At 56.7% G+C, this 12,798-nt stretch overlaps 1 protein-coding gene across 1 annotated transcript in view; it reads left to right on the top strand.

The window, feature by feature from the left end:
- Positions 1-8,373, top strand: part of RHOG (ras homolog family member G) — a 37,696-nt gene extending 29,323 nt beyond the window's left edge. Inside the window, exon 2 of the mRNA XM_034759279.1 lies at positions 4,038-8,373. Coding sequence (XP_034615170.1) covers positions 4,073-4,648 — 576 coding nt within the window. The 5' untranslated portion in view covers positions 4,038-4,072 and the 3' untranslated portion in view covers positions 4,649-8,373. The remainder of the gene's footprint in view (positions 1-4,037) is intronic.
- The last annotated feature ends 4,425 nt before the right edge of the window (positions 8,374-12,798 follow it).

Below are 12,798 nucleotides of genomic sequence, written 5' to 3'. Positions count from 1 at the left end.
GATGTCAGATTTGTGTCCATTAATTCTTTTGCGTAGAGACTGTCCGGTTTGGCCAATGTACATGGCAGAGGGGCATTGCTGGCACATGATGGCATATATCACATTGGTAGATGTGCAGGTGAACGAGCCCCTGATGGTATGGCTGATGTGATTAGGTCCTATGATGATGTCACTTGAATAGATATGTGGACAGAGTTGGCATCGGGGTTTGTTACAAGGATAGGTTCCTGGGTTAGTGGTTTTGTTCAGTGGTGTGTGGTTGCTGGTGAGTATTTGCTTTAGGTTGGGGGGTTGTCTGTAAGCGAGGACAGGTCTGTCTCCCAAGATCTGTGAGAGTAAAGGATCATCTTTCAGGATAGGTTGTAGATCTCTGATGATGCGCTGGAGAGGTTTTAGTTGGGGGCTGAAGGTGACAGCTAGTGGTGTTCTGTTATTTTCTTTGTTGGGCCTGTCTTGTAGGAGGTGACTTCTGGGTACTCGTCTGGCTCTGTCAATCTGTTTTTTCACTTCAGCAGGTGGGTATTGTAGTTTTAAGAATGCTTGATAGAGATCTTGTAGGTGCTTGTCTCTATCCGAGGGATTGGAGCAAATGCGGTTATATCTTAGAGCTTGGCTGTAGACAATGGATCGTGTGGTGTGTCCTGGATGGAAGCTGGAGGCATGTAGGTAAGTGTAGCGGTCAGTAGGTTTCCGGTATAGGGTGGTATTGATGTGACCATCGCTTATTAGCACAGTAGTGTCCAGGAAATGGACCGCTTGTGTGGATTGATCTAGGCTGAGGTTGATGGTGGGATGGAAATTATTGAAATCATGGTGAAATTCCTCAAGGGCTTCTTTTCCATGGGTCCAGATGATGAAGATGTCATCAATGTAGCGCAAGTAGAGTAGGGGCGTTAGGGGACGAGAGCTAAGGAAGCGTTGTTCTAAGTCAGCCATAAAAATGTTGGCATATTGTGGGGCCATGCGGGTACCCATAGCAGTGCCGCTGACTTGAAGGTATATATTGTCCCCAAATGTGAAATAGTTGTGGGTGAGGACAAAATCACAAAGTTCAGCCACCAGGTTAGCTGTGACATTATCAGGGATACTGTTCCTGATAGCTTGTAGTCCATCTTTGTGTGGAATATTGGTGTAGAGGGCTTCTACGTCCATAGTGGCCAGGATGGTGTTTTCTGGAAGATCACCGATGGATTGTAGTTTCCTCAGGAAGTCAGTGGTGTCTCGAAGATAGCTGGGAGTGCTGGTAGCGTAGGGTCTTAGGACAGAGTCTACATAACCAGACAAGCCTGATGTTAGGGTGCCAATGCCTGAGATGATGGGGCGTCCAGGATATCCAGGTTTATGGATCTTGGGTAGCAAATAGAATACCCCTGGTCGGGGTTCTAGGCATGTGTCTGTACGGATTTGTTCCTGTGCTTTGTCAGGGAGTTTTTTTAGCAGATGGTGTAGTTTCTTTAGGTAATCCTCAGTGGGATCAGAGGATAATGGCCTGTAGAATGTGGTGTTAGAGAGCTGTCTAGCAGCCTCCTGGTCATATTCCAATTTATTCATGATGACGACAGCACCTCCTTTGTCAGCCTTTTTGATTATGATGTCAGGGTTGTTTCTGAGGCTGTAGATGGCGTTGTGTTCAGCATGGCTGAGGTTATGTGGCAAGTGATGTTGCTTTTCCACAATTTCAGCCTTTGCACGTCGACGGAAGCAATCTATGTAGAAATCCAGTCTGTTGTTTCGACCGTCCGGAGGAGTCCATGCAGAATCCTTTTTTTTGTAGTGCTGGTAGGGAGGATTCTGTGGGTTAGTATGCTGTTCAGAGGTATGTTGGAAATATTCTTTGAGTCGGAGACGTCGAAAGTAGGATTCTAGGTCACCGCAGAACTGTATCATATTCATGGGTCTGGAGGGACAAAAGGAGAGGCCCCGAGATAGGACAGACTCTTCTGCTGGGCTAAGAGTATAGCTGGAAAGATTAACAATATTGCTGGGTGGGTTACTCTGTTACTCTGAAACACAGGGTTGTGAGTTCAATCCTTGAGGGGGCGACTTGGGGTTCTAGAGCAAAATCAGTACTTGGTCTTGCTAGTGAAGGCAGGGGGCTGGACTCAATGACCTTTCAGGGCCCCTTTCAGTTCTAGGAGATAGGTATATATTATTACTTTGAGCTCTGGTCAAGTGAAAAATTTTCTTCAGGGCTGGGAAAGGGACTCCCAGCCTCCCAGCTAAATGCAAGGTGGAATGGCATTGATTAGCATAAGTAGTTAGCACATATTGGAAGGGCCCATTTAAGGTAGAGTGGCCCGTTATCACCTCTGCAGTCACAGAACAAAAAGAGGGGGTGAGCGGGTTACAGATCCTTGTAATAAGCCACATATCCAATGTCTCTGCTCAGGCCATGAGTTTCCATGTCTAGCAGGTTTCAGAGTAGCAGCCGTGTTAGTCTGTATCCGCAAAAAGAACAGGAGTACTTGTGGCACCTTAGAGACTAACACATTTATTAGAGCATAAGCTTTCGTGGACTACAGCCCACTTCTTCGGATGCATATATCTAGCAGAGTTTAAGCTCCCAGGCTCTTCTTCTGAAAGTGCTGTGCAGGTTTCCTTTGAGGATGAGGACGGATATTTGCCCATCGCTGTAATGCAGCCACTTCTAGGGTGGAACGTGACAGCTGCTTAGCAGTGCACTGCCCCACACAACAGCTCTTCCAGGCCGGAAGGGAAGCAGATCCTATATTTAAGTGAAACTGCACAGAGAATGTAAGGGAGGCCGAATGCAATCACAGGCATTGGGATTTGGCCAGAGAAGCAGCGCTAACACAGTTATTACTGGTCATGAACATACAGGACATCCGGCATTGTCTTTTGTTATCTTCTGCTCTTTCCAGCTGTTTGGTGTAATACCCCACCTATTGTCGCCTGTCTGAGACTTAGATTACAAGCTCTCTGGGGAAAGAGACCATCTGTCTATGCAGTGCCTCGCACGATGGGGCCATGGCTCCTGACTGGGCACACCTAGGCACTCCCGCAACACACATCAATGACTTCAGTTGTGTGTCTCCTCTAAGCCCCGGCCCCTGTCTGTGCGCCCCTCCCCGTGGCATCAGAGTGCTGGTTCAGTCCTGACTCAGTCACCAGCAGGGCTTTCCCTGGAGGCCTCCTGTCCTAGCGAACACATGGTCTCTGGAGACCCCAGCTGCTGCTGCAGATAGAACCTAAGCTGGCCCTGGTGTGAATGGAGTGAGGCCCAGGATGCTTGGGGCTGCCAATGGATGGAAGCGACGTGTGCTGGAAAGATGTGGGGCTGGGGCACCGGAACCGGGGGGGGGGGGGAGACATACCAGCCGTAAGGGCAAGACATGGGGAGAAAGGATGGAGAGGAGTGAGTGGGGGGCGGGGCTTTGAGGGAAGAGACGGTGCGAAGGTGTGGCTCAGGGACAAGGGGTGGTGCAGAGGTGGGGGCTCGGGGAGAAGGGGCGGCATGGGGGCAGGGGCTCGGGGAGAAGGGGCGGGATGAGGGTGTGGGCTCAGGGAGAAGGGGTGGTGCAGGGCTGGGGGCTCGGGGAGAAGGGGCGGCGTGGGGGCAGGGGCTCGGGGAGAAGGGGCGGTATGAGGGTGTGGGCTCAGGGAGAAGGGGTGGCACTGGGGCTCAGGGGGAAGAGGCTTTGTGGGAGGGCAGGGGAGACGCGGAGGGGGCAGGGTCACATTTCGGATGCCGGTGGCCGCCCCCCCCCACACACTTTTAGGGAGCTTCTGTCACCCTCGACTTGGTCGTGCCTCAGTGCGGGGGGGCGGACGAGATGACCTTCCAGCCCTACTTCGCTATGATTGTAGGTCTAAGTGGAGGACCCTGGGTGGGAGCAGGAGGCTGGTGAAATGGCAGCTGCACTTACTTGTCTTCCACTTGTCCCAGATTCTCGAGGCCTGAAGGTGCCCTTGTGATCACCTACCCCGAGCCCCCGGGCATAGCGCAGGCCAGAGCCCGTCCCCAGCACGTCCTGCACCGAGCACACTCTCATTGACTCTGTCTCCTCCCCCTCCAGGTTGCTGAAGTGGAGCCCAGGGAACGTGAGCCGGGATGCAGAGCATAAAGTGCGTGGTGGTGGGTGATGGGGCGGTGGGGAAGACCTGCCTCTTGATCTGCTACACCACCAATGCCTTCCCCAAGGAGTACATCCCCACCGTCTTCGACAACTACAGCGCCCAGAACACAGTGGACGGCAGGACTATTAACTTAAATCTGTGGGACACGGCAGGCCAGGAGGAGTACGACCGGCTCCGGACGCTTTCCTACCCCCAGACTAACGTCTTCATCATCTGCTTCTCCATAGCCAGCCCGTCCTCCTACGAGAACGTGAAACACAAGTGGTACCCGGAGGTCTGCCACCACTGCCCCAACGTGCCCATCCTCCTCGTGGGGACGAAGAAGGATCTGAGAAACAATCCCGACACCATAAAGAAGCTAAAGGAGCAGAACCAGATGCCCGTCACCACCCAGCAGGGGGTCAACCTCTCCAAGCAGATCCACGCCGTCAAGTACATGGAGTGCTCCGCCCTCAACCAGGAAGGCATCAAGGAGGTCTTCACGGAGGCCGTGCGAGCTGTCCTCAACCCTGCCCCAGTGAAACCTAAAAAGCCCTGCATCCTTTTGTGAAGAGGACTCCAGAAACCAAAGCGTGCAGCTGGGCTTGGTGGCCGCTTGGGGTGGGGGAGGGTGCCTTAGAACCCAGAGACGATCCTGCCCTTGTCCCTCTGCTCCCAGTGAAGCTAGTATGTACAGCCCTTCTCTCTCCAGATGCTTCCCAGCTGTCTGACCCAGGACACGGCAAGGGACATCCTGCCTCCATTGTACCCAGCATGCCCCAACCCCACTCCCCAAGCCTTGCATCCTTCCAGTGAAGGTGCAATTGGACAGCTGGATGCCACGAAACCAAGGCTGTTCTCGATAATAATAAACCACGTTTGCACTAATACGTAGATTGTCTTGGATCACATTTTTTGGGGGGAGGGGTAACCCTGATATGTCATTAGATGGTTTCCCCTCCCCTTTGATGTGACCCCAAGGTGTCCCTGGTCCCATCATGTTCTTGGGACCTGGGTACGTAGCTCACTTGGGGATGAATGGCTTCTACTTCTTGGTCAGCCATTCAGATGGCCACTAAAATGAAATCGCTGCACTGCAAACCCCTGTCCTGAGAAGCGAGTGCTCGGACGGCATCTGCAACCACTTGTGCCACCTCCTTGGCCTTTGGTCCTCCAAACCCATCAGTTACAGGGATGGAAGGAAACCAGGAACCTTACTCAGTGCTAAAACACGCCCGCCCTCCAGGAGCGGTGGCTGCTTTGGTTGTTTGATGGGCCACTGAGCCATCCTGCACAGCCGACAGAACTGGAGTAATTGCTGAATTACAGGTTGAAGTTCATCAGCTGCCAAAGAAGCAAGTGCCTTGGGGTCCCTTTGTCACATTGAAGACCTGCTAGTGTTTCCACGGGATTGACTTTTGATTTGCCGGGCGAAGGAAACTATAGAAACTTTTTCTGATTGTCTTCTCCTGGCTTCCTCAACATTCCTTCTTCTCTGAGTCCCACACAGCCCTTCGCTGATAGAGACCACCTGGCCACACGGCATGTTTGGAAAGGCTACCCCTGCATGAAGATGCATTTGACAAATCCCACCTGTTTACAAAGAGAAGGCATTTGTGCTTACAGGGGGGCGGGGCCTGTACTTCTGTTTTTTTTTCTATGGAGTTTTTGTGTTCTGAGATGGCCCCATTTGCAGAGCCACATTTACAGAGCCGGAGGCTATGACCGCGCTGGCTACACACATCCTCTTCCACGGCTAGAATAAGGCGGCCTGCACCTCCCCACGCGGGTCACCTCTTTACAAAGAGCACCACGCTTTGCAGAGCACAGGTGCATTTTGCTGCTTGCATTGAGATCATGGACCGGTTCCTCCTTCCGCACCCAGCCACCTCTTTTAACAAGACCACGTGTCTTCTTCCTGGGGACCAGACCTGCCCAAACTGCTTCAGAAACTGCCTACTCTACTGGTCTCCTGCTTAATGAGCTACAGCCTAGTCACCTAGTGTTTATTTGAAATGGGCAGTGCTGTGAAGACCACGTGCCCAGCAGGGTGATCTTGAAGACTTCAGTGAAGGCCTTCAGGGAAGTGTCTCTCCTCCTTCTTGTCCTGTTTCCCTCAGCTGCCCTTTGACTCCTGCTGCATCACAGCACAGCTTGTCCCAACTGAAACCTCTGCACAGTACAGCCTGAATCATGGTGCTTGGTCCTGCCCTGCGTGCATGGGACTGGACTAGAAGACCTTGCGAGGTCCCTTCCAGTCCTACCATCCTATATTTCTATGATCATCTCGCTGCTCCACGTTCTGATTCAAGCTCAGCATTCAGACCTGGCCCCTTGTTCCAGCAGAGGCAAAGAATTGTCACCAAATGTCGCTAAAAGGAAAAGAGCCTCAGAGAGGTTGGAAGGGGGTTCAGTTTCATCCCACTGATATTAAATGGCATGGTAGCAAAAGGCAGAGTGGAGGTGATTTTCTTTTTTGGAGATTGCAACAGAACGCTGGGAAGAGGGAACAGCTCGTGGGACAGCCTGGAACTCCATGGGTCTCTCTAGGCACCAGGGTCTGTCTCCCCTCATCCCTCCCACCACATCTTTCTTGCCTTTGCAAGGCTCACAGCTGACTGCCTGACCAGGGCGGGTGGAGGGGGCAGCGCAGCTCGTTGGCCCCGGTGATGGCTGAATAAAGATGCAAGAAATTACTGGCCAGCAGCATGTCCCGTGAGATCCTGACCGGGAGGGCCTGGCCCCTTTAGTTAGTGAGGTCAGATAAGGAAGCTGAGACCAGTGGGAATGTCCTGCGATGGCAGGGAAGCACTATCAAAATGCAAGCGGTCTGCTCCCTCTTTCACCCGGGGTCAAGCAGCCGCTGTGAGCCGAGGGCTCCCGTCCTGCTAGGCTGCAGCCCTCTCCGTTGAATGCAGAGGAGAGGTTCTGGTGGAAGGGTGTTCATTGCACGTGCCACACGGAGAATTCGAGTGGTGCTGGCGGTGGGTTTCCACTAAATTTCTGCCCCCTTTCGTAGCGCGAAGCGGCGAATAATTAGCCCCATCCAGCTAACGCAGCACTGACGAGCATCCGGCGGGCTTAGCCAGCCTTGCCATCGATAGCGGCTGGAGGCCTGGGCGGTGTTATCTGTGCTGAGCCCGATTCAGCCATGGATGTTAATGACGTTCCAGCAGGGGTGCAGCTGGCACAATGGGCCGTTCTCCTTTCACTGCAGATTCCAGAGGCTGGGGCCCCTGGTTCAAATCCCTGGGCAGGTCTTCCCAGAAACCAGCGTTTGCTCTGAACCCATCTCAGTAAACGTCTTCCACCACGAAGGGTGAGGTGCTGCCGAGGAAACCTCCATCTCTCTCTCCAGGCAGACTGCTGGTGGGACCCAAAGACTTTGCGTGTGACCGCGATGAGTCAGCGCACAGAGCGATAACTTCAGAAGAGAAAGTAGCTCGTAACAGGTCAGCGCTGGGCTTAGAATGCCAGCCTTCTGCTCCACCCCTGGAGAACGCGCCCCTAGGGTGACCACATGTCCTGATTTTATAGGGACTGTCCCGATATTCGGGGCTTCGACTTATATAGGTGCCTATTACCCCCACCCCCGTCCCGATTTTTCACACTTGCTGTCTGGTCACCCTAGCGCCCCCTGAGCTAAAGGAGAATCCAGGTTAGCAGGCTGAGAATCGGCGCTCGTGTGCTCCGTAGGCTGCAGCCTCTAGGGGGTGACATGGCCAAAGATGCTTGAGCAGGTCCCAGGCCACCCAGCAGAGGGGCGATGGCAGGGCAGATACAATCCGCGCACCGCACAGCATATAGAGTAGCCGACAGGTCCCAGGAAATTAGTCCCAGCAAGGTGGACATCGCCTCTGTGGGAGCTGCCTTTGCTGGCTAACATACCAGTGTGAAAGGCAAGTGCGAGCTTTGAGCTGGGGGAGCCGAGGAAAGGAGCTGACTCGCGAAAGCAATCTAACATATGGCGTATACAACCCAGCCGGCTGCAATTTCTATGGGGGGGCTGGGAGCAAAGCCCCGTTCCGGTCCCAGCGCCCTCGCTGGTTTTCCCGCCGGCTCCCGCAATCCACTGCCACCTCTTTATTTCTGCTGACGTGTCTTTGAGGGCAATTCTGTCTCTGTTTTTAATACTTTTGTGAAACCGGAGCCTGGGTTGTAAACGAATCCCGCGTTGCACGGAGAAGAGAGTTGGGTCCTGTGGGATCTGCTTATTAAAAAGGAACTAGAAACAATAGGGACTTACTGCCAGGAGGTCCTCGCGGAGTTGCTTTAATAAATAGAATATGTCAAGGCTCCCTGTGTCTCCTGGGCTCTGCTTTCTAACCCTCCGGGCGGGGAGTGTCTCAGCAGCTGGGGAAGGGATGGCCCTGGCCTGGTCCTAACGGCTACTTGGATGAGACACAAGTGGACTGTCCAGTTTCTTGTGAGCTCTGTCCACGGCTCTGATGTCGCACTCATCCCCGGGGTATCGGAGCCCCCATTTAGATGATCATGATGGTCCCTTCTGACCTTAAAATCTATGAATCTCCCCAGGAGAGGCCTCTCCCCGTGTGTGGCTCCAGCCGTGAGATGGGCTGGGATACTCTTGCCTATGGTCCCTAGATCTGAGCAGCTGGGGCCAGGGCGATCTCAGGGGAGACCTCCCTGCCCTGGGATGTGCTGCCCCCGCTGCTCTGACAGCCACGTCCGGTGAGTGTGCAAGGCCCAGCGACCCTCTCCGGCCACTGTCCATGGGGGTTCGCTGTCAGACCGGCCCTCAAGCCTATATTGGGCACAGTCTTTATAAAGACAGAGTAGCTGTGTTTCGGGGTCTGAGTGCTGTGTACAGGCCCACGGGGGTCTTGCAGCAAAACCTGTTCGCAAGGCCCTATCTCCAACACTTACAATGGGCCTGGGTCCCCGATCCTGTGGGGGGCTGAGCTCCCGTCGACGAAAGTGCAAAGGCAATTGTGCACGGAGGATGCTGGAGGCAGACAGACCCTGGCGTGCTTTTTATCCCAGGCTCTGCTGCCTGTGGTCCCCGCACGGGCTCTCCCCCAGCCACAGCTGACTTCACCACAGGGCAGTGCCAGGCTGGCCCAACGGAGCCGCCGGCGAATGGGATTACAATCAAGGCTGGGCAAGATTGGCACGGCCGCTACTGCCTGGCGGAGTGACCTTGGCCAAGTCCCTTAGCCCCTGTGAGTAACTCCTCTGCCAGCACAGGCGCGGGAGGGTTAATTCCTCTCTGAAAGCGCAGTGAGGGGCACCACAGTTACGGCTGGGGGTTCCCCTCGCTCCCTGGAGCTGCTCCGTGCTCCCCTCCCCCGCCAGAGGACGGAGCAGCCTCAGCTGGCTCTTTTCACACACAAGAATTTAATCCGTCCCAGCGCCGCTTGGAATGCCTGGCTCAGCCTTCCCCACCTCCCCGCTCTGCTGGGATCCTGAAGCCGCTATGCAGGGGAGAGGGCCCCTGTGCCCCCCGCTCTGCGGGGATCCTGGAGCCGCTATGCAGGGGAGAGGGCCCCCTGTGCTCCCCGCTCTGCTGGGATCCTGGAGCCGCTATGCAGGGGAGAGGGCCCTCTGTGCCCCCTGCTCTGCTGGGATCCTGGAGCCGCTATGCAGGGGAGAGGGCCCCCGTCTGGGGGTGGCCGAGGCTGGGAGCCGGAGCCAGGAACCCCCGGGCTGAAGCCCTTAAAGAGCAGGGACTGCGGGGGAGCTTTCACCACATGAACCCCATCGAACTGAATGGGAGTTGGGAGGCTAGAATATATTGTGGCCCAGCCCCCCGTGCAGAGTGGGGGGGCCGAGGCCCGGTTCTCTGCCCCAGAGCCTGGTGAAGGGAGCGGGGTTGGCTTCTGAGGCCCTGCTGCAGCCAGGCCAGGCTGAATTCACGCAGCAGGGCCCGATGTGTGAAGGGGTGGGTGGGGAGCCCGCCAAGGAAAACTCTTCCTCGGGTGCAGCGAGTGGGGATGGAGGAGGCAGGGCTGAGCCCAGGGCCAGGGGCACTCGCTAACTGAAAAACTGGAGCCCGGTCCCCTTGTACCTTTCCGAGGAGTGTTTCGGCTCAGGGCCCTGGCCTAAGGCCAGGCTAGGGTGTGACGTGCTGCCTCCCCAAATACCCCCTGCAGGTTCCACTGGGATTCTGTCCCTGGCTCTGCCACTGACTCCCCACGTGACCTTGGGTAAGTCACCGTGCCTCAGTTTCTCCTTTTGCATAAAAATGGGTAGGCCAGTTATCTTCCACGCCCTGCTGGTGCTCACAGCGGGCCCAGCAGCCTCCTTTTACCCGATGGAAAACGGAGGCACAGAGAGGTGAAGGGCCAAATTTTGCAAAACTGACCCCAGTTTCGGGTGCGCAACTTTGGAGGCTGTGTCTCTAAGGCCCCGAGCACCCCAGCTCTCCCGGCCTGCAGTTGGGGGCAGAGGCCTCGGCACTGCTGGAGATCCACCCCGGAGGGGTGCTGCACGAACGGACCACGTGGGGCAGAGAAATAACTGGGTGCTCGCTGTATCGTCCTCTCTGCATCCTGTTCAAAAGGGCCCTGCTCCTCCCCAGAGGTGGCTGCGGGGCAAAAGGCATTTCTGTACGGGATAAAAGGCACAATAGAAGCACCGCGGATACGGTGACCGTGTCCATCCTCCCATCAGCACAGCTGCAAAGACGAGGCACATCCCGGGTAGCCAACTTCAGTAGCCACGGGCAACCCAGGCAAAGTGGTCGGCCCCACCCCCAATCCTGTCCCAGCAGCCCTGTCTCCCTGCACCCCAAAAGCAGTGGATCTGAAGCTGATCGCTAGGTGCCCCTGGGGGCTAGTGCCCGAGCACAGGATGAGGGGCCAGGACGCCTGGGTTCCATTTACAGGCTCGCTGCAGGGCAATGGTGATTTCGCTCCGACTCAGCGTCTCTCTCTGCCCGCCTGCCTCAGGGGCAGTGGTGACTGGAATCCTCGACGGCCACCCTGAGGGCTGGGTGTCACCGCCTCTGGGGCTCCTCACCGCCGGCTCTGCACCCTGGCCAGAAGGGGGTGCTAGAGACCCCCCCACACTCTGCTGCCCTCGGCCTGGGAATTTGGGGCCTGCCGAGCGAGTGCAGATATGCTTCATCTGCCTGCCCCATGAATGCAACCCCCTGCATCTGCCTGCCTTGGGGAACCCTCCCCCCACATCTGCCTCCCCTGGGAACCCCCCCTTTGCCTGTCCTAGAGACCCCACCCCTGCATCTGCCTGCCCCGGCACCCCCTCATCTGCCTGCCTCAGGGACCCCCCCCAGTGTCTTCCTGTCCCAGGAAACCCTCTCCCGCCCTGATATCTGCCTGCCCCAGCGAACCGCCCCCAGTGTCTGCCTGCACCAGGGAATCCTTTTCCTGCATCTGCCTGCCCCAGCAAACCCTCCCCCTGACATCTGCCTGCCCCAGGGAATCCCCCCTCCTTGTATCTGCCTGCCTCCAGGGAACCCCCCCCCTTTGTCTGTCTGCCCCAAGGAACCCCCCACTCTGCATCTGCCTGCCCCAGGACCTTGCTGTCCTGTGACGCCAACATTAAGGAAGACTCAATCCCCACAGAAGAGAGACACCCCCCAGGAGCCACACATAACTGATGAGTCCATGAGAGTGCAGCAGAGCGGGGGCCTTGACTCGCCAGCAGCCCCCCCCAAATGCTGGACTGGGGGCACCCCGGCCCCAGATCCCCCATCCCATGCACACAGAGTCAGCGGCGAACTGGTCTAGGAATGACCTGCCCCAAATAAACAAACCAGCGCACGGCCGAGATGGAGCTCAGACAACGCGTCTGGCTAGCAGCATTCGTGCCAAGCCCCTGGGGACTGGAGTGTGCCTGGCCTGGGCCCGGGCCTGACCCCTTCCTCCAACCTGTGGCTTTACTGGGTTCCGGGGAACTTTCTGCCCTATACTCCCGCTGGCTAACGGGCTCGCCCTGTGAGCACAGAAAGCACCTAGACACGCCCCTTAGCAAGGAGCACTGGGCACCTTCAGCTGGTCCTGGTGCCCCTCAGCATCTCCTCTTGTGCCTGGGGTTGGTGGCCCACCCAGAGCACCAGGGCAGGTGTCACAGAGAGGTCCCCAGCACACAGGGCGCGGCCGGGGCACACCAATACCGGGGCAGATGCAGGCACGTGGACCCTGCCACTGCAGGACCCAGCCCCTGAGGTGGGAACCAGTGGCATCTACTGGGCCCCAAGCCAGGAGGACCATGGCAAGGGCCACCGAGCCAGCGTCAGGCTGCAGGGCAGATGCCGGGTCAGGAAGGAACGTCTGCCCGTTGTCTGGCACTTATGCTGGGGGCTGCCGCAGAGTCGGAGCTGGCAGAGGCCGGTTCCCAGGCTCAGGGGCCTGTTCTGTTCTGGGTCAGCCTCTTCAACGAGGGGCTTGATTGCAGGGCTGCGCTAACGTGCCCCCTCAGCCCAGCCACGACCCCTTGGGGTCTGTCTCTGGCCCCAGCTAGGGGCGCCTCCCTCCCTCCCCTGGCGTCCCTCAGGCCGGAGACCCGGGGGCGGGAGGCACGTGCTGGCCCGCAGCCTGGCATGGCCTGGAGCCAGCCGCCCCTCTTATCAGGGCTGCTTGGCAGTGCCTCTTCCTCCCACCTCCACAGAGATGCAAACGAGCCCTTTGTTTGCCGGCAGCCCAGCGGCCTGACTTCCTGGTGGAGGGACAGACCCAGAGCCGGCAACAGAACCCCATTGTTCCCCCTCCGCCTCCTCATTTCACTAGCAAATCCGCC

Source organism: Trachemys scripta, chromosome 1 (genome assembly GCF_013100865.1).
Source record: "Trachemys scripta elegans isolate TJP31775 chromosome 1, CAS_Tse_1.0, whole genome shotgun sequence".
Classification (NCBI taxonomy): Eukaryota; Metazoa; Chordata; order Testudines; family Emydidae; genus Trachemys; species Trachemys scripta.
This window is presented reverse-complemented; position numbering and strand designations above follow the sequence as displayed.